At 42.2% G+C, this 25,901-nt stretch overlaps 1 protein-coding gene across 11 annotated transcripts in view; it reads right to left on the reverse strand.

The window, feature by feature from the left end:
- Window positions 1-25,901, reverse strand: part of ADGRL3 (adhesion G protein-coupled receptor L3) — an 864,517-nt gene that overhangs the window by 534,362 nt on the left and 304,254 nt on the right. For all 11 annotated transcript variants that reach the window (XM_019534224.1, XM_019534215.1, XM_019534217.1 and 8 more), the window contains one exon: window positions 12,491-12,747. In XM_019534224.1, the coding sequence (XP_019389769.1) occupies window positions 12,491-12,545 (55 nt within the window). In that variant the 5' untranslated portion in view covers window positions 12,546-12,747. The remainder of the gene's footprint in view (window positions 1-12,490; window positions 12,748-25,901) is intronic.

Raw genomic sequence — 25,901 nt, forward strand, 5'->3', positions numbered from 1 at the left:
CATAGTGGCCACTTCTGTACCCCACAGCACTGTTGTGAGGATAAGTACATGCCCAAGTTATGCCCTTTTCCTCTGCAGTGGTCCATGGAAAACGGCATAACCTGCGTTCAATGTACATCTTCTACATGGTGCCGGCCACTGATTTTATCTGACTCTGAATGGGGCAAAGAAATTGGTAGGAGTCCTCCATTTCTTTATTTTGACAGTTGTCAATGGAAAATCCTAAAGAAGTGGATTGTAATAAGACCTTGGTCAACTGAATTCCACAATATTTTGGACTGGAGTTTTCAAAAGAGACAAAGGGAATTACACACCCAAAACTACAGCAGGTTCCTAACTTCCTTTAGCTCCTCTGAATATCTCAACCCCAATACAAACAGGTGCCAGGAGTGCATAATGGTGACGAATGCCTCATATGTAGGGATCTCTGTAAATTGTTCTGGAAGTGCCCCCAACCTCAGCTCCTCTAAAGTTTGGTGGAAGGGTCCCACCAGCCAAGCTGTTTGCCGCTGATCCCTGGAGGAACTGAAAATCAGGGGGGGCAGGGGAAGACAAGTGGCAAAATGTAAAACATTAAAGAAGCCATTGTGGGGGACACTTCCAGCACAATTTACAGAGATCCCTATTCACGTGGCATCAGCATAAAAAAATGAAGGACTAAAATCATTCTTAAATATTCACTTGCAATGTACTGTTTATCAGCCCACAAAGGCAGTACCCACGCCTGCTCAGGCATGCCTATATACGGAGATAAGTAACAAAAGTTTATTTTTTATGGTTGTCTGATATAATATATGATTTCCAAACACTTCTGTCAGCATGGCTTACACAGGCTAAGGTCTCTGCTGATGATACAAATTCATTATGTACTTGGCTTCTGACCAAGAGGCCAATTTATATGTTTCAATCAAATTAAGTAAAACAACCAAATATTATTAGATTTTTTTAGTCCCCAGAATTGCCTCTGAGTGATATCTAATACTAAGATTTTTAATTAAACATGTCTACAAGATTACCAGCTTCAGTGACAGGCCAGATCTGAATTCATTCAACAAAGCAGAAGCATTAATAAAAATCCTTGCATTATTCAGATTTGAAACAGATTGCCTATGCGCAAATTTAGATTTTTATTTGGTTTTTAAAATTCAGTGACCTGGATTTTTATGGAAGACAGGCTTCTGCTCTTAAAAGAGGACATTCTCCCTTAAAACATGCTGCCAGTTATGCACATGGCTGCATGGGCAAGTATGTTGGCAAAACTTTGATTTAGTAATAAATAGGATTTGACCATAAATGCATGTTGTTATTTTAATGTCTGACTTCTGTCTTGCAAGGCTTCAGCCAGGGAAACCAGGGGATTTCTTTTCACATGAGATTTTTGTCAGGCATTAATGCCTGAGTGCTCCTTCCCAACATCAGAGCAGACATGTTAAGAGGAATAGAAATGAGGTATTATGTGATGAGCATAGTATACATCCTGTGTGATTATTATCAGCCACCTACTTTTTCTAACCACATGCTGGTTTCATCCACCTGCAGAGACACAGTCATGCAGCGAGGTTCATAGGTGCCTGTAACTTAGAAGGCAGCTGCATTCTTGGGGACCATTCCAACTGTCCTGAGCTACTGCAGGCAAACTAAAGGCCTTGCTTATAAACCAACCAGGCAGAAAAGTGATGCCTAATATGTTCGTGTCAGTTTGCCCATGATCCACCTCCTTACTACTAAGGCCAGGATTCAATGTGGTTCCTTAGATGCCTACACACAGGAGCTGTAACACCTATGTCTTGGGTTTCTTGCTCTGGAAGCCTATTCAGTGCAATTGGGTGAAGTGTCTTGGATCCCAATAAAGTCAATGAGGGAAGGAGGGTGGGGGGAGGTGGTGGCTGAATTATTTCTGCTTTTGTAATCAATTAACATTTAAAGTAAAATTCATAAACAGCCCTAGCAGGAGGAAATGGAACCCATGGCCCAGGGCTCGTATCACTGAGATAGTGCCATAGCCAATGGGCTCCCTCTTGCTTCTTCCTAGCACCAAATTTTACATTAGAGAGTCATTGATGAGAATGCAGAAGCATACTAGGCAACAGGACCTGGAATCCAGTACAGCTCACTCCAAGGCAAGAGTCACAACTTTAAGGCTACCGAGGTGTCATGTCAGTAGTGAGCAAGAGCTGGACAGTATCACCACCACTATCATCTTTAAGCTGAATTCAATGCTGTTGCTACAAGACAAGCCTGGCTTTTGTGTGTCTGTCACTAGATTTCTTCCTGGGGGTTTGTGTGGGGAGCAGTGAGGTGCCTTCCACCCACCAACTGCAGTGGAGCTTTGGCAGGAGTTTGGGACTAGTGTACACCTAGGTACCTCACCTGAATCTTCGCTGAGCATGTGCAGAAGCCCTAGTGCACCAGCCTAGGGAACTCTGAAATACAGTATGGAGATGACTAATGAATCCAGATCCCTAATTGAGTTTTGTGGCTGGCAGCATGGAACCATTTTGAATCACTCTTTGGAACTCAGGCAGCTAATCTCTACCTATGTCTTATTTAGGTGCCCATTTTGAATCCTGGTTTAAATTACATCCCATGCAGTCTCCAGTTTTAGAAGATTAAAAACAGCATGTACTGTCACCAGCAGTAATGTGCAACAGAAATTGCAGAGAAGAGGAATCCAGATCTAATTCAAGCAGGGCCTGTGACTGCTAATTATTCCTACAAACAGCCTGAAGGTGAGCAGTGACCTAGGATGCAGGATGCTTTTTTAGAGCTGACAACCAACTGTCCTCACCCACACAACCCGCACCGAGTTTCTTTTTTCTCCTATATGATGCACTAAACTCCAAACCTCCAAAGGACTTCTGAGAAAGTGCAAGCCTTCTACCTTAGGCACGTAGACGCTGGGCATGATGTGGATGCAGGGGTTTCAAGCAGTGAGTGCCACTTCAGACTCTCCAAAGACTGTTCAGAAATGAGCAGTAATGTTCTCCAAACCCAGAGGAACAGCAACCCTAAAATCCCTGTCTCTCTAGGAAAGATTCCTCTGTAGAAGACAGCCATAAGGCTGCCCTCCAAGGGTACTTCTAATGCCTTATTTAATGTCCCCAATTGCACAGACCATGTCAAGGACATGATGTAGCTCATGATGTGTGCAAATTCCAGGCAGCAGCCCACAGGAAAGCCTAGAGAGGTTACCATCACTCACACAACCCCAGAAGGCCCATACTCTAACAGATGTCCCGCCAGCCACCATCCCTGGGCTGTGAATTCCACCCTGCACCCCTTAGGGGCACACTCGAGAGTCAGCTGGTTCAACAACACAATTTTCTACGTTCTACGTTCTAACAATTTCAAATTGCAGTGATTTTAAGGATGAAATCTACAAAATGGTCAAATGCCAGAAAGCATTAAGAATGCTACTGAAGGCAGGAAATGCTATAATCAGCTTTTCCGAAAATCTTTGCCCTGAATGAAAGGCATGCATCCAATACCATGCTGTAACTGAACACCCACCAAACATAGCTACCCAGGCCATACGGCAGACAGACTAAGAGATAAGCATCACTTTGGCTCAGAACGTGTATCCCAACTCCCAGCTTGGAGTGAATTCAGTAAACAGAAGCAATGGCTCTTTTGGGCACCCCTATGCAAATTTTGGGCACAACCCAATAGTCAACTAGGTCATGGGGATGCAGGGGAATTTCAGAGTTAGAAAAGGTTTCTGAACCCTCCAATGTGCTTATTATCTGTTTTCTTCCCAGATGAGTTGTCCACTGAACAGTACAGAACGTCCTCTGCAATGTAGCACAACTACACCACGACACAAGTTAATCGGTTTGAGATAACAAACAAACTTATGAGAAACAACAACTTATGAGTAGGAAACATGCTAAGATGCAACTACAATCAACTTGTTGTGGGAAACATTTAACATATCTGCAGAGGTGATAAAAGGGATACTAAAGATTCCTGATGAGGTTGGCTCCATTGCAAGAAAATGTTTCTGCTTGTCATTCAGTTGGGGTTAAATGTTTATAGGACACATAGGGAAGCTGGTGATCCTAGACCTCAAGGGAAAAGGCTGGTAGGGACTGAGATGGCAGCACGAAAATAAATAACAGTATACAATTTTTATGTACCTCTGTCCTATCACCCAGTGATTTCTTCTTTCCTTAGTATAGTTCAGTGGATACCTGCTTTACATACCTGAGGGAGGCAGGGTCTGAGGATTCTGGGAGACAACCATTCTTTGCATGTCCTGCCCTCAAAGTCCAATGGTTCAAGCTTCATTTAAGCCAGTGTTTCTCAACCTGTGGGTCATGACCCAAAAGTGGGCCACAAGAATATATGAAAGGGCCGTGCACAAACTTCAAAAATGGATTCTACTTTAAAGGAGAGCAATGTGGGGAAACTGTGACTTTTCCCTTGCAGGCTGACAGAGTTCCAGCCATGAGGGGCTGCTGGGGGCCTCCATGCCCCACACTCCTGCCCCTGCCCCACACACTCAGGGACTGGAGCCAGGGGCAGCAGGTTGGAAGTGAGGGACACTGAGTCAAGACTGGCCATCAACGTTTACAAATGGTTCCTGGCACAAAGAGGTAGAGAAACACTGAATCAAGCCACTGAGACAAAAAGCAGCAGTAAATTCACATTCTTGAAATGAAGAACTATTTTCCATGCAATGTCTAGAAAGTAGATATCTACATCACAAATCCCATTTATTGGCTAAAGCTACTTCTCTGTGTGGAAATGTATCTTATACTTCTCAATTCTGTATTTTATATCATTACTGTTAGATAAAATGAAAACAGAACATTAAATAATCACAATGAAATGTGACAGGAAGTAAATTATAGTGCAATAATTCACATTTGGTTGCTCAAAGGCCATTTGGCCTTCATTCTTGTGCTGAAATGGGTTGGACATGAATTACTGCATTGTAACTCATACACTGTTATGTCTTAATTAATGCTATGGAACTCAGAATCCTCACATGGTTGATTGCCAGGTCTCAGAAACCAGCTCTGCCATGAACAACTAGAAGCAGGATGTGCATCCATTGTGGCTAAGTACAGACAGTCAAAAAGCCTGAGGCTGAATTGATTCAATCTTTGCTGGTTAGTTTAAGTGGCGTAGACTGAACTGATAAGCAAGCGAACAGGCATTTACTTTTGATTCTGGAAATGCAGCCACATTCCTGTAGTGGCTCATGCCAGAAGCCAAGGGACACTAGAGCATGCCTCCCCACTTGGCTAGAGCAGACAGGTTGGCTCAAGGCTAGCCCACCCACCCTTGGGGGTGCGGGGTTTGTGGGACAGGTGCAAAACATCCTAGGATGTTGAGGGACTGTAAGTTAACTCGAATCTGGAGGGGACTGGGACAGAAGTTCAGTAAATTGATTAAGTCTGAAACTACGTGTGTGTGTGTTTATTTTTAAACAGTTTCGGCCATTTTAAAAGCAGTTTATGTGCACCAAACTTCTGTTCCGATACACATTTGAACCCGTTTCCAATCACTTATACTGGTTTATGTGTAATTTCTGTCCATAGCCCATGTGTTGAAGCAAGCCGGTTAACTTGGCAATCAACCCTTTCCTTCCGCAACAGTGAGACAGCAGACTTTCAAAACATAAGTTGCACAAGGCTGTGTTCCAGCATAAAAAACCCGCATTCCAAATTTTTATAAAATACATTTTTTAAAAAGGAGTTGGCAGTTTCTTGATATTTATTTGCATGCTGATACCGAGGAAGCTCTGTCAATTCATGGGTTACTCTATTGTCTTCCTGACATCTCTGGTGTGGGCATTTCATGAGGAGGATGGGTGTGCACATAACCAACATTGTGTAGTGCATGCAAAAGTACTAATAAGCTTTTCTTGCTCTTAGCCTCTGCAATGGGTGTGGATGGGGTTCCACTTCAAACTGCAGAACACTGAAGAAAGCCAGGAAAAGAAAATAGAAATCCCCTTCTTTCTTCCCTGGGAAATTCAGCCCTGTACAGAGTGGGCCTGCAGACTGCCCTTTAATGGCTTAAGTGAGAATTAAGTGGTACAGAGGACCTTTGCAGGATTGAATTTCACCCCCTAACAGCTTATAGATCAGACAGTCATCAGATGGAGAATATAATACTCCTGAATGTAGTACTGGGCTTGTAATGAAAACACTGTGGCACATATATCAGTGGCCTCCCTTTTTACCAGGAAAAGCTTTCCCTTTGTCACCTCTTCTACCGTAAAAATGGTGGCACAGCTGGGTACTACAAACTGCCTAGCTTAGCAAATATTATAAATATTTCAAGGATGATTAATCTTTTAAAACAATGAAGTTAGGCAGAAGCCTGGAAGTTAACTTGCCTATTTCAAAACTAATAAAACATGTCTCTTGTATTTCATTTTGACTCTATAAAGAGTATTGTAGTAAAAGGCAATTACCCCACCATTCACTAGCTAACATAACGCTTGCACATGTATAAAAGAAACACAGTATGTATTTTAAATAGTGACAGTACTTCCACTGTATTAAAAAAAGTAGTCAGGCAAATGTTCAGCTCACATTAAACAACACTCTATCACTACGGGCCAGATTGCTAGCATCATATATTCCCCTAAGGAAGATAATGCATTTTGCTTTAACAGAATCATTGTCACCAGGCAACTAACAGTTCTATTCAGCAATAAATATTTCCAGGGTTCCTACAGAAACACCACAGAAACTGGCCCTGCATCCTGACCTGCTAATGCACTGAGAAATCAGTTTGGCCTGGGTGTGCTGTCCTCTTGCAAAGAAAGAGCTCACTTCACCATAGCAGTCCATCAAAAGATGGTGGTTAAACCGTATAATACCTCAGGAATTGCTAAGGCAGAATAGCAGATGAGGCTCTCTCCTTCTGATGACTGCAAGGAAGGTCCTGAGAGGACTGCAAATTTATTTTCCACTTTGAAAAAAACACCAAGCTAGTTCAGCCCTAGCTTGGACTAATTCTCTTAACAAGAGAGACAAGGTAGCACATGTCCCAAGTATACAAAGGTCACTTTAAATCTGTGTTGCAAGATCTGTCACATAAATAAATCCTCTTGGGCCTCTTGCTTTCCAGAAAAAATGCAACAATGGCAACAGCAATAAAAGTACCTGATAAAAATTTACATTTATAAACATCTCAGGGCAGAAGAGGCTTGTAGTAGTATTCCAGAGCTGTTAACATGTTAAAACAAGATGGCCATTAATTGGTGGGAGTCCAGTATAAATCTTAGACCATGCAGACAAGTGTGGTATCTTGTCCTTGCTCTCCTGGATAGTGGCATGCAAATTTGAACCTTATTTTTATGCTAAAGCCCAGAAAAAATGCAGTCTTTTAGTTGTAGATGTGATAAGCAGAGTTGTCAGAGAAGTGTTCTTTCTCTATCTCAGGGTTTTTACCTGTATATTGAGTTTCTGTTTGAGGGCCTTCTACATTAGACTGGCAATGCTGGAATTCATGGTGTCTCTGTTCTCCCACTGTCCTAAAGAGAATTATTTAGGGGATTTGTTTGGGTTGGAGGAAAAACAGGCAAAATTGTTCCTGTGAATGTCACTGTGGGCCAGGTTCTTTTCCACCTAGTAGAAATCTAAACTGACTTAGGTGCCTAGGTGACATCTTGCTCAAGTCCCTGAAAAACCTCTAAGCACAAAAGGTGGGTAAATCCTCTTCCTGCTCCCTGCTTCTCTGTGTTTTAGTCTTTGAGTATGTTACAAAAATAGATGCATTCACAGTTTTTCAGGGACCTGAGCAGTGTGGAATAAAATTTTGCTTAGGATTGTTTAGTGCTTCACCCCACCAACCCCTCTACAACACTGGCTTCCTTTTAAAGGGGGGCCAGCCTGGAAGCAGAGAGTGCAGAGCCCCTAAGAAGAACTAAGAGCCCCTCCTTGATTCATACCCCCCAACAGCACCCAGAGTCATTGCTTAGAGCTGCAGTTTGGCCCCAAATGTGCATTTAGCATAGATGCTGCACAGTTCCTGGGGGGAAAGTGCTATTTCACAGCCCTCTAAGTACAGTATAGCTTTCCTTAGCAATGCTGCTATCCATTTAAGCTAATTCTATAACTTCATTCAGTTTCACCCAATGAAGCAGCGAACCAATGGATTTTGGGTTTCACTGCAACTTAAGCTCATTTGGGAGAGTTTTGCCCTACGTAACTGAATGGGTTACAGTAGGCACATCTACACCTGAAATTAATTTAACCAAATAAACTTTAGTGCACTTCGTTCCAGAGTTTATTGCTCCTGGGTGCAGTGTCTTCATGTGCGCCCAGGACTGCAGCAGGTTGAGCCATGGTGGCACAGCCTTAACTGGCAGGGGACTGCAGAGGTCAGCCTGCCAGCCCACGGCTGCTCTAACCTGGCTCAACATGCTGTGGAGGGGCTGGCTGGGGCATGAGGGTGCAGGCAGCCCCATCACTGTAGCTTCCTCATGTCCCAACCACCTTGGTCCCCATCTACAAATGCGTTGCGGCAGTGTTATTTAGTCCACTGTAGAATGGTACGTGTGTCTATCCTATGGTGGAGTAAATTAGTTTACTCTGGCCTAATAATGTTGCACATGTAGATGGTGACTCTTTACTGTGGAGCTAATTAGTCAACTCCACAGTGGGCACATCTACATGTGTGCTTTAACGCACAGTAGTCTATTTTACTGAGCACTAAAACATCACGTAAAAAAAGTGTGATTATACTAATGCGCAGTAAAATAAGCTACCGCGCATTAAGCATCACTTAAAAACCATGAGCACTCATTACTACGCATTAAGGTAAACTAATGCACATTTGTTTAGTACCTCACATTGGAGGTACTAAATTTAATGTGCATTAGGAAAAGTGCCTTAATACATGTGTAGATGGATGTGCCCACCAAGTGTCTTGTGCAGATGAACTCAGCCTTGCACAGTCTTACATACAGCCCCCTATGGTCTTAAGTAGGCCATAAACCTATGCCCACAGGCAAGTTTCTCCTTTATGCAAGGTTTGGAAGAGAACTGGAGCAAACCAGAAATCTCTGTGTGGGTGTTCAGGATGTAGCAGTCATAATATCACAACCAGGAAAGTGCAGAGATTCAAGTTTTTACCCCTTTATTATTTATTTCTGCCAAACAGCAACACAAAGGCATTCCACTCAGGCAGTGTTTCTAGGGGATTATTTCATCTTGTGGATCATTCCAGTCACGCGCCCTTCGACCCCACACCTGACATCACAACACAAGACACGCAGTATGCTCTCAGAAATAAAATGCCTGGCAAGTCTTATTAAGCAACAGAGTTGCTTTTAACCTTATACATTAAACAGAGATAGGGAGAAAAAAAAACAACCACAAAAGTAAATTTATGGGATTGCTGGCCATGCCCAGATTTAAAAAAGCAGTGATCTTTCCATCACCTGGTCCCCAACATACAAAAGCAGATTGTATTTCAGAACTCAGAGGTGGAACAAGGGCTGAGCGGAGCCAGCCTGAAAACAAGCAGCAGAAACAAGTAGCTAATATGCGTGCCTGCAATTACCTAGACAAGTAAGTGCCACCAGTGCATAACAATAGTATCAGAAATATTAGATTTTGCAACTTCACAATCTGTTCATTTGTGGTGTAAGTTAGCTACAAGTATTCTGGCATTTTCGTTCAACAAAACCATCATGCAAGCTTTCTTTGTCTTCATTGCCATTCTACATAGCAGCAAAATTGCCAAAGGCACATTTAAATTGTTAACTGCTTTAACTATTAATAGTTTCATTATAAATTCTTGCAAAATATTTGCCTTTTAACTTTCTCTGAGAAAAACCAGAAGCGCCTTCCATACTAGCTTATTTTTCCAACCCCAGTGGCAGGGTAGAGTTAGGGTGGCTTAAAACTCATAGAAAGAGCCCTACAGTATTACAGGGCATTTTTACATATGCTTGTGCTGCGGTGCATCTAGTTGTATAAATGGTGAAATGCGCGTCAGCGCTGAGAAAATGGAGGTGGCATGCTTTTGAACTAAAACACATCAAAGGTGTTTTAGCTCAAAAGCGCATCGCTGCCATTTTCTCAGTGCTGACACACATTTCGCCATTTATACAAATTATGTGATGCAGTGCCATGTCTGCTCCGATGCACCTAATTTCTGGTGCATCGGAGCCAATAAATATGTGTATAAATACTAATGGACATACTACACTGTGTATAGTCAGCCAATGATATACACTTCTTATTTCTGTTCCTTCCCCACTTTTATTATAAATTTTGGTGCCACAAGTTTGCAAAATTCCTCCACACAGAGTGGATGCAAAGTACATAAACTGGCCAAGATTTTCAAAAAGACCATGCATAGACACCTGAAATTACAGCCAGTCTTTCAAAACAGCTTAGCTCCTAATCAGGTGCTTAGGAGAAGAGGCCAGATTATGAAAAGTGCTGAGAAACCAGCAGAAACTGTTGAGACCAAGAGGATCTTCAAGGAAGTCAGTATGTTAAAAGTCTGGGATCTCTTTTTAACAATACCAACTTTAAAGTTCTGTCCATACAGCAGGATACGTCTGATTTTACTTTATATCTGCTGAGTTGAATAATATATTCTACTTTCAGAATTAATATACAATATGATGAACTCTGTGATCTCTAAAACGTGTCTCAAAAGCATTAGCGATAGTAAGCTAGTGAGATCCCATCCTCTGTCAAATCAAGGATCCTACCAGACTAGTGCAATTAGCTAATGGCACACAAAAGGATTATGTGGCTAGCCTCATATTCAGCTATCTTTGACTTCCCAGGCCAAAAGACCAGGTACCAGTACCATTTCTGGCTGCGTCAGCTGGGGGCAGCCTTTTGCACAAGTTTACAGCAGGCCTTGATTTTGTGTCTAGGGGCCACTGTAACTAAAGGAGGATGGTTGATGGTTTTAGCATTGTAAAAGTGACTGTATTGAGTCCCTTGTTCCAGAAAAAGGGGAAGGTGAACACGTATGCAGATCTTCTTACAGATAGATACCTATTTCCAAAAATTCTGAAAGAAAGTATTGAACCATTGATTTGCCGATTAGGATTATTCATTATTGATATAGCTTTCCCTTGGCTTTTGAGTGCATGAGGAGAGAACGCATTGAGGTTGACTTAAAATGTGTTTAAATGCAGTGCAAAGGTAAAACAAAAAAAGCGAGATATCCTTTTTGAGAATGTAAGAACTCGAGACCATTAAGAGCGTCTAAAGAGCGTGCATGTGACTGCCTTGCTCCATAATATAGGAGTTGTTTTTTTCACTTTCTAGGCTTGTTGAGTGATTGCAGAATGATTAGTCTCTCGGTCTAGAAAATGCATCCCAAGACTGTACATCAGAAGACTTGATTTCAGCTATGTGCTTTGTTTCCTAGCAGCATGTGCTCCATAGTACTCAAATATTCCACAGGTTGTGATGTCATCAGGGCTGTGTCCGTCTGTCTGAGAGTGCTTAGCTGCAGGTGATGTGATAGCAAGTGCTTGAGTTTTCTTTCCCGGCTGTTCTTATTAATTGAAGAACAGAGCATAACCTCCTTTGTTTGCACAAACTACACTTAGCTGTGCTTCCTGCAGACAATAAGAGGAAGCATTCTTTTGTTAAACACATGTAGAATTGAGCAAACTAAGTGAAGATATGGTGCTAACACCAAGGTCACAGGCTCCATCCCACTATGGGACATAAGACCTTTGCTGCCTCAAAACCCCCCCTGCAGGCAGGGGGTTGGACTAGATGACTTCTTGAGGTCCCTTCCAAACCTACTTCGCTATAATTTCTATGATCCACTGATCTTTAATGAGGTAAGAGGAAATTCACCCCCATGTAAAGGACCAGTCCAAGAGAGGATATCGATAGTACACTGACTATGTTTTGGTGCTGAGAACAGGGAAGCAGCTCAGCTTGAACAGGCACAAAACACTGTCTAATGTAGAGTTCTAGAGCGGCTGTCTGTGGATAAAGCAGATTGCTTCATAACAAGAATTTTTCACTGAGGCAAAAAAATGTTTGTTATTTCAGGCCTACTTTGCTTTAACATTGGCTGGGATTTTCTAAAGAGTAAAGGAATTAGGTGCACAAATCTACTGGATTTCAGTGGTATTTAGGTTCCTTGCTCCTGTAGACCCCCTTGAAAATGCCATCAAAATCCAGCTTTTCTGAATCTAAACAAACATCTTAGACAAGATATACAATAATAGCAATAACAACAACAAAAACAAATAATAATACAGTAAAAGCCTTGTTTTTCAGCATAAGTGTGGAACGGAGGGTGCTGGTAGTATAAAAATGCCAGTTACCTGAGGCACAGGAGTTCTCTGGCCAGATGTGGAGCAGGGGGAAAGGAGAGGGGGAAGGCAGGGGTCAGACTTTTCCTCCTACCCACCATTCAGTGAAATGCTGGTTAATAAAATGCCAGATAAGAGGGCTTTTACTGTAGTTATAATAATAATAACAATAATAATTGGCAAACCCACATCAAACTCCTTCCATACTTCACTTACCATGGGCTATCGGTGCTAAGAGTATTGTGAAGAACAGCAACTGTGATGACCACATGACTGTGGAGGGAGAAAGTAAAGATAACCTGGCAATGAGTGCTTCCCAGTAAAACAAAAATAAGTGTCCTCCTGTTCCCTCTTTCAGCAGTCCTTCAGCAGGTCTTCAATTCACATCCAAAGGAAAGGGGAAGGAAAAAAGCCAGCCAAAAATAAAAATAAAATAAAATAAAAAAGCACAGTAAATATCCAGAGTCTGAGACCTACAAAGTAAGAGAAAAAAAGAAAGGTCAGTAACAAATTAAAAAGATGTTTCGTTCATATCAAAAAGTTACACCACAACTGCAAGGATAAGGATCAGCCGGAGTTCTCATAATTAATGATTATTCACTGTTCAGTAAGGATAGTATGGTATCCCTGTGCAGGGAGTTAGCACTTAGCACTTACGTTCCATTTCTTCTTTCAGAATAGGGCTAACGTGGGTTTAATCAGTGCCTGCACCTGGTGTGGACCTTCTGCAGAGAAGTGGCCTATAAGCTTCTAATTCATTTATACAGGCATTAAACTTGTATAAGCTTGGAGTCACTGATTCCAAACCAAGTGAAGTTTTGAACCAGCAATCAAAACACAAACGATGATATACCTTACTTTTAACCCCCTGCCATAATGCCACCTAATGCCCTGCTGATTCAGCTTTGGCTCAGTCCCACAAGTACTCATGCTATGCCCTTGTAAGGAAGTGTAGCAAAATGAGAACATGTGTGTGAGGACTTTCCTCTCAATAACATTTCCAACTAGCTACCATATTATACTCATGTTGGAGGATGGGTGGATCGAGTAAGCCAAGTGGCAGGAAAAAATCTTAAAACACCTCTAGAAAGTTAAATCACACCACCAGCTCGTTGTCCTGAATATCAGTTCCACTTAAAACTGTTAACATGTAAGGAACTTTAAAGACTTTTACAGATCTATAAGACTTTCTGGCTTTCACAAACCTCATTTAATTACAATTCCCTCCAAAGTCCCTAATCAGAAAAGGTTATGCTTTTCTGAGCAGTCCTCTCTGTTTTTGCCAATTTTTGTTCTTACCCAAGAGAAGCCAAAAAACTATACAAAAAACTTGTTGCATGCCATTGAAATGTGGGCATATTTTTGAACCTTAGGCAAGACAATCTACCCTTTGTTCAGTGCTACTATCCTTGCTCATCAACTAAATCAAACCCTGCATTGTTTAGACCCCAGCTCTCTGTAAGAATGTATCATTTCTTCCAATAAAATGTGTTTGCTTCTACTATACTTTAGTCCAAGCTGTTATTCTCCCCTAGCCCCCACCACCCTCTGTAATTCACTCAACTGTAGCATTTGTTTTCCAAAGCTTTTATTCAGCTCCATAGCTGAGATGACTAAAAGCCCAAGGTCAGTAGACGGTCAAGTGAGTTACATGTGGACATACTGGTCAAGTTATGGACTCGCTTTCTTGATGGCTCTCTGGGAGTTTTTCTGAGCCGCCACTAGCCATAATGGTCATTCATGACACTTTACACTCATTTTCCAAACAGAACAAAGGTTCTTGAATATTTTAACATATAGGTCTTAACAGAATTAAGCAGATCTGAACCAGAACTTCCTATACTTTAAATGCCAGAGGCTGCAAGTGAGAGAAATAGGGGGAAAACCCTGGTCAAACTCTGTTCACTCTCCCTTTCAGTACCCACCCTCTGCCACTGTGTAACACACAATATTGGGCAAGATGGACCTATGGTCTGAGCCAGTAAATGGTAGTTCTTATGTTCTTATGAAGAATTAATATGCATTCCACTTGTACTTCAGACAGTAATCAGTACACCTCAAACTAACATTAACTGACCATTACTTATGTCTGTATTTTTAAGACCAGGCCACTGGTCTCAATCACAAGAGGCCTCTGTCATGAGAGTTTTAAAAGTCTGAAGCGTCTGTGCTATAGGTATTTAAAATAAAATTACACAAAATAAAATAAGTCAACTACAAATGAATACAGGGGAGAGCTAGTAAGGCCTTAAACAAGAGACTCTGATAAATTTTATAAATTGTTATGTTATGGAAAGAGAATGTTATGGTGCAGTAAAAACATTTGGGACAAATTTTGGAAATGATATACAAATAAATTTATAATATAAATGTATTTGTGTATATATTATATACACAAACAAATTATACTCCACATTCCAAATAAGGAAGAAGTAGTAATGAAATGTATTGGCTAAACCACATCATCACAGATCTTTGTTAGCATGTATTTTCTCATTCCCTGATCCACAGATCTATATTGTTTCAGTACCAGAGGATGCAAATGTATGTGCCATGGACAAAGAAAGACCACTGATTCAAATATTATTAATGGTATAAGGTACAAAATACATTTCCAATAAAATCATAAAGTTGGGATTTTAAGATATAGGGACAGATCCTATTTCACCTTTTGGGCACATAACTGCAATCTTATTCCACTCTTCTCATGTTCCCACACCTAACCCTCTCCCCCCAAAAAAGTTAACACAAAGAGTGGATGGGCCGCTTCCTCCTCACTGCTTTTTTTTCACTTAATCTTAAGACAAGGGTGATGGTTTGCTACAAAAGTGGGGGCATTAATGCGTTTGCCATGGACTCAAGCCAGGAAAAATAGGATCACACTTTGGCGTCTAATACGTAAAACAAAATGTGGTTCCTAGCTTCTTCTATCTGCCAGGACTAGAAATAAATGCTTCATCCCATTATTTAAAAAAATGTAATTCCCAATTACCTAATGTCCTTAAGCTCTTGGACCAGATTCCAAGATATGGGATTCAAATCAATTCACTGTTTACACCATTCCTGAATATGGCCCAATATCACGCATATTGATAATCCATGAGATACTGCACCTTCACCACACTGCCAGGACTGTTTCTAGTCTTCCTCCTGAAGAGATAGAAGGGCATTGGAGTTGTGGCATCATGCCTCTCTGAGCTTCCCTCTCAACTGAACAAAACAGGCACAATCTCTCCTTTAATGATGATAGACCCCTCTGTTACACCTGCCTAATTCCATAAGCAGAATACCCTTTAGACTCCAGTTCCGCATGCATCAACCCAAATGCTCAATGAAGATGCACTGTTGGATCTGATCCATCATGCACAGGCTGATATAGGCAAACCCATTCTTATAAAGATTAGGACATTATTTTGGGAAATTACTATATTTCTTCAAAAGAAATGGGACTCACTGTCTTAACCCAATGGAAAGAAGAGTATGAAACTACAAAGTCTGGGTTGATCTCACAGCTTTACTCATCAGTTTATGTGGCCAAGCACTTACTTTGTCACTCTGATAAAAAAACATCTGTAAAGGAAAAATGAAATCATTATGGTCAACTCTTATCGGTGGTGGGGAAATACACACTCTCAAGAAAAGCATTAGAAAAAGCAAAAAAATCCCTACAAAATAAAATTAATTGCATATTCTGGATCCTCTGGACATAAAATACAGCCAAACCAGAGGGACCACTGATGATCTTTTAAATACTAAATACTGTATTTACTGGTTGCAAGAAAAGGACACTCCTTCAGTGTGAACAATTTAGAAGTTGCATTTCACCCACAGGGGTCTCCACTTGAACCATCAAGTAAATGCAAGCTGCATTAATTTACAAAAAGGTTTTGCTGAACACTGACCTTTCTGACTGCAGTGCTGTCATCAAGAGCCACATATCCTGATTTGCTGTCAAACATCGAGGTAAGTGATTTACACACTAGTAGCTCCTAAAGCACAACTCATCAAAAATGGACTGATGGAAAAGGAGAAAGCCAAAGGATACTCTGGCATTGGAGACTAGAAATGTGCTGTGTGATGCCTGTCAAGATGATCATTCTTAAAAAGACTGTTATGGATATACTGATGAATATAATGCCTAGCAAAGTCCATTCTTCAATACCGGATGTCAACCAACATCTGAAAGATCTCTTGTGTTACTTTAATGACAGCCTAAAGGAGGAGGGAAGGGAGGGGAAGAAATCTGAGAACTAGTCAATGCCTAGATGTGCTGAATTCAAAGTTGACCTAAGTAGCACAAGTAGAACTCATTCAAAACTCACATAGTCTCTGTGCTCTCGGCTGCCTGGAATCTTGTGCGACCACTTACAGTTGGCAACATGGGAAGAAAACCACCATTTTGCCCTGGTAGTATTTCACCCCCGCCCCAAATTCTGCCCTGGCAGTGTTTCACCAACATTTCACTGGGAACTTGACCTGTGAGGTTCTCCACTTGCACTCCAGCTGGTCCTCTAGCTAGGCAGAGTTACTTGTTTAATAGTTTCAAACGACTAAATTACCTCTTCCAGTACAGATTTGTATTCTTTAATTAAAAAAAAAATAGTCCTGGACTGCTTATCTCTTTCTTTTGTAAAAACTTGCTTATTTAGGATAAAATAAGTTCAATGCTTTAAGCAGATATTGATTAAAGTTGCTGTTTGCAAAAGAAAAATGCCTGCAAGTAATTAACCCTTTGATGCTGGTGATTGCAGAGAAACTCCAGTGCCATAAATGCAGTGCTCTGTTCTCAACATCTGTTTAACAGGATTCTGCTCCCCAAATATGTTTTCATGATTTCACTTTAGGAAGCAAAAGAGGAACAAGAAAAAGGGAAAATGTACTGCTTCAACAAAATGTAAACAATGACCTATCATTTTAAGGTAATATAATGTAAAAAGGATGTTGTCAACCAAAAAGCAAAGGTAACTGGCTTAAAAAATTTTAATTGTTAAAAAAGAAAAAACTGTTAAATAATGGAATTCCTTCTCTCTGATCAGTTGCTACACTTTAATAAACTTCTTTCAACTTCAGCAACAAAGCAAGCCTTTTTTTCTTCCTTTCCCCTTAGCTAGTTTCAAGTCATTTTAGTTTTCAGTTTCTCATTCAGCACTGTACATCGATGTAATGTTTAGGTTGCAAACACTGCAGGGACACATTTGTTCATATAAAAGGTTTTCCAATGGCAGTGTTAAATAAAGAATCATGGACACATATTTTAGGCTTTCTGAAAACTTACCAGTAAATTTGCAGCTGAAATTGAACGAACACTATAATGCTACATATTTTATTTCAAACCACAAACAAAAAGAAACTTAGTGTCTTCACAGATGATTGTGTTCAGTGTTAATTGTTTTTCAATTGAAGAATTTCAGAGGCTGAAATGCCCCACTTTACCCAACTCAAAGGCTCCAGGGGCAGATCCAGAGGGGTGTACCAGTGTACTTGCACTCCCCCTTTGATTCCTGCTCCACCCAAAGTTAAAAACCAACTGCTTGGCAGTGGGAGCAGCATTTCTAGTCAGGCAGTGCTGAAAGGATCGATTGGCTTCATGACTCATTATCATCTACCTGATCCGTTCTGCACTCTTCATTCCACAGGTGTTAATGACCCTTTCCTTTTTAATGGCCCTGACGTTCCACCAAGCAAGCTGTCCTTTGTTCTTCAGTTTTGATGTCTGTTAGCTGCTCCTGGTAATGAAATTCCTATTTCACAACTCTGCAGATTATTCTTAACTCATTCCAATGAAGTTATATTTGTTTTTGTTAAAATTTTTAACTAAATAATAGAGTTCTAGGCCCCTAACATATGAATAAAGCTTCTAGTTTATTTTTAACTGGAGAAATATGTGCTCATATGTGCTGCTCCATATGTGATGATGCACCCCACCATCTGCAACCCCCTTTCAAAATCCTGGAACTACCTATGAAAGGCTCCCTTTCCTACTGGAGCACCCACTTCTGTTCCCTCTGACCTTTCTGATGGGTCTACATGCACAACAACTGGCTACTTCACCCTTTAATTATGCATGTACCCAAAGCAGGGTTTAGACCACTCCAAGCCCCGGCCTAAAACCTGTAAGAACAAGATTTACACCAGAAGATTCTTGTTTGAATATCTGTTTCCCTAAATGGAAGATAGGAAGAATCGACTGGCATTCCTCAGGCCTTTTTTCAGCAATATAGTATAGTTTAAACCACGGACTCACAGAAAAGCAGGGCTGGAAGGGAATTTGAGAAGTTACTCAGTCCAACCCTTCTGATCATGGCAGGATGGCATTTGCAAGCTACTTAATACACGACAGGTTTCCCTCACTTTACGCTGTACATGCGTTTCTGGAAGATGACACATGATTTGAATTCACATAACGGGAACCCACTTTACAATGCAACAAATAGGGATAAGTCCCAAGACCTTGACTGTACTGGCCCCCAGAACGATTTCTATCACTTTTACAAGACCTTTTTTTTGGTACACACAAGCATAGGGCAGTATCATAATGAGGATGGCAACTACAGAAACACGTGTTGCAGAGGACGAATGAGGAGCACAGATCCACACAGAAGACTATATTTTGGTGTGCATCACTCCCACAGCTCACTGCACCACACCAAGCAGCTTACCATGGGCTTCCACTATACTGATCGTATAAGAGTGAATTTACCTTGCATATAACAAATTTTTGGTGCTTAATGAATTCGCAAATACAGAACCCACATAATGCAAGGGAAACCTGTTTTCAAAAATGGTGCATACTGTGGCCTTGAGCCCAGTGTACCTGGAACAGCTGCCCATCCTAGTCAGCCACCTCCCCAACGGAGCACTAGACTAGACACAGATGGCAAGAGCCCTGCATCTGGGCATCGTCACACACCCATTCCCTAACTGCAGAGGTAGTGTCCCGGCAACAGGTTTCAATCCTATACCTAGGCTGTTGTACCCTTGGCTTGTGCTGCTTCTGGCTTCCTCACAGACTCTCTGGATACCTGATCTGGCTTGCCCACAGACCCCAAATTTTGCCTGACCCTTTGGATATCTGGCCTGATTCTGGTTTTCTGAATACCTGGCTTGACTAGCCTCATGCTGTCTCTGACCCATTGAATCTCTGACTCAGTTCCTCAGATGTATCTCCTGGCTTCTGGGTTTCCTACACTCGGACTCAGTACACTATCCTCAGACCTGAACGCCTATAGCTGGGGACAGATGGGTTCAATTATCTTCTCAGGTTATCTTCTGGCCTAATTTTAACATGGGGAGGGACATAATTTTGATAGTTCCTGATTTTATGCAAATATATAGTAAATTACGCAAAGGCAGTATTGCCAACTCTCATGATTTTTGGCATTGTTCTTAAAGTTTACGCTTTGGGAATGTGAAAAACATAGTTCTTTCTTTCTTTTATTTATTTATTTTTATATATACAAATAAATAAAAGAGCTATGTTTTACACACTCCCGAAGCATAGACATTAAGAACAACACCAAAAATCATGAGTTGGTAATACTGCAAAGCTGAAATTTGGAGAGATGGCATTACCAGAGTACATTGAAAGGTATGCAAATATTTATATGTCCTTATTGACCCTAGATCAGCTAGAGTCGCAAAAATTGACTAGGAAAAACCTTACTCTCTGATTGGCTAACTGCTGCTCACCAATCCAAATGGAGGCACTCACATTTGTTAAGATATAAAATAGCCATCCATGACAATTAAACTTCATAGAAAATACATCACTGGGACAATTCTGGAGGAGAAACTGCAGAGCAGCCCAGACTTCTGAACTGAGACAATCCCATTCCAGGATAATGTGCAACCATCCTCTCAGCCACATTCTAAACAAAGTTGTTTCAGTTTATAGATAGGTCTCCAGAGAAGCGGTATCACTGATTCTAAAATATTACTACACTTCTAGGCCCTATCCAGTTGTATTGTGTCTACATTATAAAGAGGAAATACCACAGAACATCGGTATTAACAGTATATCACTGTTGCCAACTCTCTATTTTATAGCAAGTGTCATATATGGTACTTCCCTGAAATTATGAACATCTCCGCTTTCTTGCTTTTTTTTTGCCCCTTTTTTAAAAAGTTTCTAGTCCTCATTATAACACTCCCCCCGTCCCACACCCCAAAAAAGGCCTGAAAAAAGTGACCCAAATGTAGCCTGGAGGTTAGCATCACAAGGTAAATAAATATAATCCAAAATTCATGTTTGTTTTTTAAATCCCAGGATTTTGCAATCAATCTTAGAAGCTAAGTATGATCCTATTGCACCCAGATGGAGTTACTGAAAAACCATTTCCACCTTCATTCTTTCAATGCACCATAATCTTAGGCTTACGAAGATGGAGAACCCCATCACCTCTTGTGATAATGGTTTTCAGGTACACTTGTTAGCTGCCTAACATGTGGAATAACAGGATGTGGCCCTGGGCACTGACAATGCTTTGCTGCTTATTTGCATGTCCTTACAGTTCTCAAGACTGCAGTGTGAACTTGCTTTTGTTAGCTTTGATGGTACTTCTTTTTGAGATCCTTTCTCTCTTTCTTTCACAGCTCCAGTTTGTGCTGCCTGGCTAGGGACAGACATTCAAAAAGCCTGAGACTGAACTGATCCAAACTTTGCAGGTTAGTCTAAGCTGGGTAGGTTAAACCAGTCTGTAACCATACAGATACCTGCTCTGGACCGAAAAATTGCAGGCACATGCCTGCAGTGGCTCAGGCTAGAAGCCGGGGGGCACTACAGCAGCCCTCCATTCCCTTCTTCAGTGCTGAGCTAAGGGGATGTGGCCAAGCCCCAGCAGTACACTCTGATTAGGGAGGGTCCCTCCCCATCCTGACCAGCCCAGCAGGGAATTGATAACAATGTTTATCATCCCTAACTCAGTGTTTATGACCCCATTAAGAAAAAAAACAGAGGGACACTACCAGCTACCTGTTGATTCTGCCTTTGTCCCATCTGCCACAGCACAGACTATAGCTAGCATGTGGTATGCTAGCTAATGCTGAGAGGTGTCTGTGTAAGGCAGGGGGGATGGGGGAATCCCTGCTTAGCAGAGTGGGGGGATGGGGGAAAAGCAAGCCAAGCAGATGCCTGCAGTCTCTGGAGCTCCAGTCAGGGAGCAGAGGGGAGGGGCCATCCCTGCTGTGCAGTACAGTGCCCAACCCATCCCAGAGAGCATGGCAGGATGCTGGGGGAGTCTGGTTTAACTTAAACCAGCAAGGGGTCTGGGGCAGACACTGCATAAAACAGTTTGACCCAAATCAGTTAGGTCTACATTCGACCAGATTTATCTCAAACCAGTTTCAGCCATTTTCCAACTGGTTTATTTGCACTGAACATCTGTTCTGTTACAGGTTTAAATCAGTTTCTGATCACTTAACCTGGTTTTTGTGTAATGTCTGTCCCTAGCCCCTGAGCTCAACTGTCTGGTCAAGACTCTAACTATGAAGTCGTAATTTTGAATATGGTCACACTTTTAATTCAGAAAGGAAAATTTGGGTTCTGAGGAATAAGCATGTGAAGGAAAATTATGGGAAGTACATTATGATTAAATGGAGGCATCTTGAAGTCTAATTTATAAAACAAAAATCATTTGCTAAGAGCCTTCAGGCATGACTAAGAAAATGTTTTCTAAACTATTAAAACATCTTGTTCTAACATAATTTCCTCACTTTTGTTATGTGTCCCTTCCTGTGCTTCTTTTCTAGCCTATCTCCCTGATCCTGCCCATTATTCTATTTTTTCCACTTTCTCCCAGATTACCTAGGAGTTCCTTAATCAATGCTGAGGAAAAATTCCCCAAAGGCTGCAGATCTAATAAGGGGGCCAGGGGGAGGGGAGTTCACTAACCTTGACCATCCTTAGCTTGGTTTCTGCAGCAACATAAACAAAGATCACTTAGTAAAGAAGTAGGGACTGTTTGTATCCTTTGGATACAGTTCCTGAAAGGTGCAACAAGCAGCCACAATACCTCCTGCAGAGCACCAGGTGGACCATTCATTGTGCACAGGTGCTTTGAAGGTGGACAGAGGAGGCAGGAAAGAACAAAGGGTGCCTGCACATATCCTGTTCCACTCCTAAGAATGATGTAGGGTTGTCTCCTCTGTAGGTATGCATAGGCGTGTGCAGCATGAGCTATGGATGACAAACAACACTATAACTTGAATCAAATATATGCTATCCAAGGCATAACCAAACTGCAGAGAACGTCTGGATGTCAAACTCGACCATTTTCAAGGAACTTAAGTCAAAACTGCAGAAATATGACTGAACAGCCAAAGGCCTGTATCATAGATACCCTGTATTACAATTGCATCCTAAAACATTAACTAAGGTAACCAAATGCATTAATAGTTATTTTGCTATAACAGCTGTAGTTTTGCTAATATGCTCAAATGATTATAGGCACAAAGGCAGCCTTGAAGATGGAAAGAACAAAGCAGCCTTGTCAGGCCAGTTAGTAAATAACTGACGGCAGGCTAAAAGGCAAGCCATAAAAAAGATAAGAAAACTGCCCCTCTGGTATCTCAAAAATACAAATTTGATTTGATTAACAAGTTTTTAATTAAAGTAAAGATTGCCAGATGATTAACAGACTGGGGTCAGATACCCAAAAATAAATAAAACACCTTAGCTAAGTTGATCCCTTTACTGCTTTCCTAGGGCCACTAAAATCTGGTTCCATCCAGTTCCAAAAGTTCCAGTGAAACAAAGGTATTTAAATAAAACCAATCAGAGGTCAATTATTAGCAAGTCAAATCAACCACCTATAAATATTGGGCATGGAACAAGCAACAAATCTGACCTGTTTCAAAGCTCAATAAAAAAAAAAACAACTCAGCAAGAGTCCCCAAGAAAGCAGAGACTTGGCCAGAAGACCTGTTCTTCCTGAATCCAAGGCTACGTAAGCATTGTCTTTATTAGTACCAATAAGTCTTTGCTATTGCATATCCTAATAAAGCTTTTGCATTGTGAATGGAATGGTCTCATTGATCAATTAATCTAGCTCCTAACCACAAGTCCAATCAAAAGGTAACACCTCTCCACAGCTGCCCTAAAGTATCAGTCTGCAGAGAGTAAAGAGGCCACTGCAAAGATGCTGTGTCCATTTCAGAACAATCTGTCCCCAGGAATGGTCTGGATCACGTAAACAGCTACCATCATCTACACTTCCATGCAGTAGGCCTGTCATGGGAGGCAGGAATCTTCTACATACTTTACCTTCATATCCTAAGCACACATGCTCAAGGGCCAGGTGCAGCGTAGTTTGTAGGTCTTTGTCAGCATAGCAGTTAAACCGCAAATCCAAAAAACCCTTAATATCCAAGGCAGCCAGGCAATGGTGAAGCTTTCTAATGTGGGATTAGACATTCTAGTCCATCTGATCACTGGTTGCAGGTGTTCCGGAGGGCAGCTGCAACCAGGCTGGACTTTCTGACAAACACATGAGCTGTAGTACTTGGGACAAAGTGGCATGATCATGGATAGCAGAGGTTCATCTTCAACCCTGGATTCCCTTAGCTTTATAACTTTGGTTCAGACTTTAAATAACCGCTTTCATAGATTTCATAGACATTCGGGTTGGAAGGGACCCCAGAGGATCATCGAGTCCAGCCCCCTGCCCCAGGGGCAGGAAGTCAGCAGGGATCATAGGATCCCAGCAAGATATGCATCCAAATGTGTCTTGAAGGCGTTCAAAGTGGGTGCTTGAACCACCTCTGGTGGCAGTCTTGTGAGAGAAGTGTACTGTCTCCCACGAGCCAAGATTGGGGACGTCACAGGGAAGATCACTGACCTCATCTGGCCTTCCGACTACTATCCTATGGTCCTCATCCATGTGGGAACCAGTGATGTGTCCCGGAGTAGTCTGGACGAGATCATGGATGACTATGTGGTTCTGGGGGCCAAGCTTAGACAGTTGGGGGCCCAGGTGGTCTTTTCGTCTCTCCTCCTGGTTAGTGGAGGCTGTCAGTGGCAGAGTGCCTGCATCTGTGAGGTGAACTGGCACCTCCGGAGTTGGTGTCGTCACGCTGGATTTGGCTTCCTGGACCACGACCCGCACTTCAGAGCAGAGGGTGTCCTGGGGCATGATGGTCTCCATCTCTCCCCCAAAAGTAAGAGTTTGTTTTCTTACAGGCTAGTTGACCTCCTCCAGCAGGCTTTAAACTATGTTCGTCGGGGGATGGGGATCCACAGGAGCAAGAGAAAACTCAACCAGGTGTAGGGCCTGCCCAGGTAAGAGCTCAGGTATATACCAAGGGACCAGTTGTCTCTTAGGAAGCGGGGGTGCCCAGGGCTCCCTCAGGGGGATTAAGGTGTCTCTTCACTAATGCAGGAAGCATGGGGAACAAGCAGGAGGAGCTTGCACTACCTGCTTGCAAGTAGTAAAATCAACCTGGTTGGCCTAATGGAGACATGGTGGGATGAAACTTTTGACTGGGCAGTAGACATAGAGGGCTATAGGTTGTTTAGAAGAGATAGGAAGGGGAAAAAAGGTGGGGGGGGGTGCGCTCTATGTTAGGGAAAAGTATACCAGTTCTACCTTCCAAATGGAACCAGAGGAAGGCTTAACTGAGACCCTGTGGGTCAAACTTCAAGAAGAGCAGGGGGAGAGGAATCTGGTGGTACGTGTTTACTACAGGCCACCACATCAGGAGGAAGAGCTGGATCTGGAATTCTCCAGGCAGCTGGGGGAGGCGGTGCATGCAAAGGATGTTGCGGTCATGGGGGATATGAATTACCCTGGCATCAACTGGGAGGAGCAGTCGGCCAGGTCTAGCCACTCACAAAGGTTCCCGATGTGCGTACAGGACCTACACCTCGTGCAGGAGGTACACGTCCCCACTAGAGAAAACGCTATACCGGATCTGGTGTTAGCCTCTGGGGATGACCTGGTGGGGGAGGTGCTAGTAAAAGGGAGGCTAGGGGGGAGTGATCATGAAATGATCCAGTTTGCTATTCAGAGAAAGGTGGGGAGGGTAACTAGCACAGCGCAAATGCTTGACTTCGATATGCTCAGGGCAGTAGTCAGGGAAGCACTCAGAGCCCAGGGAGTAGCTAGTATGGGGGTCCAGGAAAGGTGGTCCTTCCTCAAGGAGGCTATCCTCGGGGCACAGCAGGATGCAATTCCTCTGTGCAGAAAGGTGGGAAAAGGATCCAAGAAGACTTCATGGCTGAGCATGGATATCCAGGCCAGCCTGACAGCAAAGAAAAAAAGCATACTGGCAGTGGAAACAGGAGGCAGGGACAAAGGAGGAGTACACCTCCTTGACCCGAGTTTGTAGGGATTTGGTGAGGAAGGCTAAAGCAGCACTGGAGCTTAGATCAGCTTCTGGGATTAAGGATAACAAAAAGTCCTTTTTCAAGTATATAGGTAGCAAGAAGAAGTCTCGGGGTAACGTTGGAGGTTACGAGGCAGGGCAGGGCAGTTGGTGATGGACACGCAAGAGAAGGCAGAACTCTTCAACAAGTTCTTTGCCTCGGTGTTCCTGTCTGCTGACAATGGGGTGCTCTTGGGTGATAGCGTAGAGAGGCCCAGGAAGGATGCGAGTCCCCTGACTGTTAGTTCAGACCTAGTTAAGCATTACT

Source organism: Crocodylus porosus, unplaced genomic scaffold (assembly GCF_001723895.1).
Source record: "Crocodylus porosus isolate Cpor-Errol unplaced genomic scaffold, CroPor_comp1, whole genome shotgun sequence".
In the NCBI taxonomy this organism is placed as follows: domain Eukaryota; kingdom Metazoa; phylum Chordata; order Crocodylia; family Crocodylidae; genus Crocodylus; species Crocodylus porosus.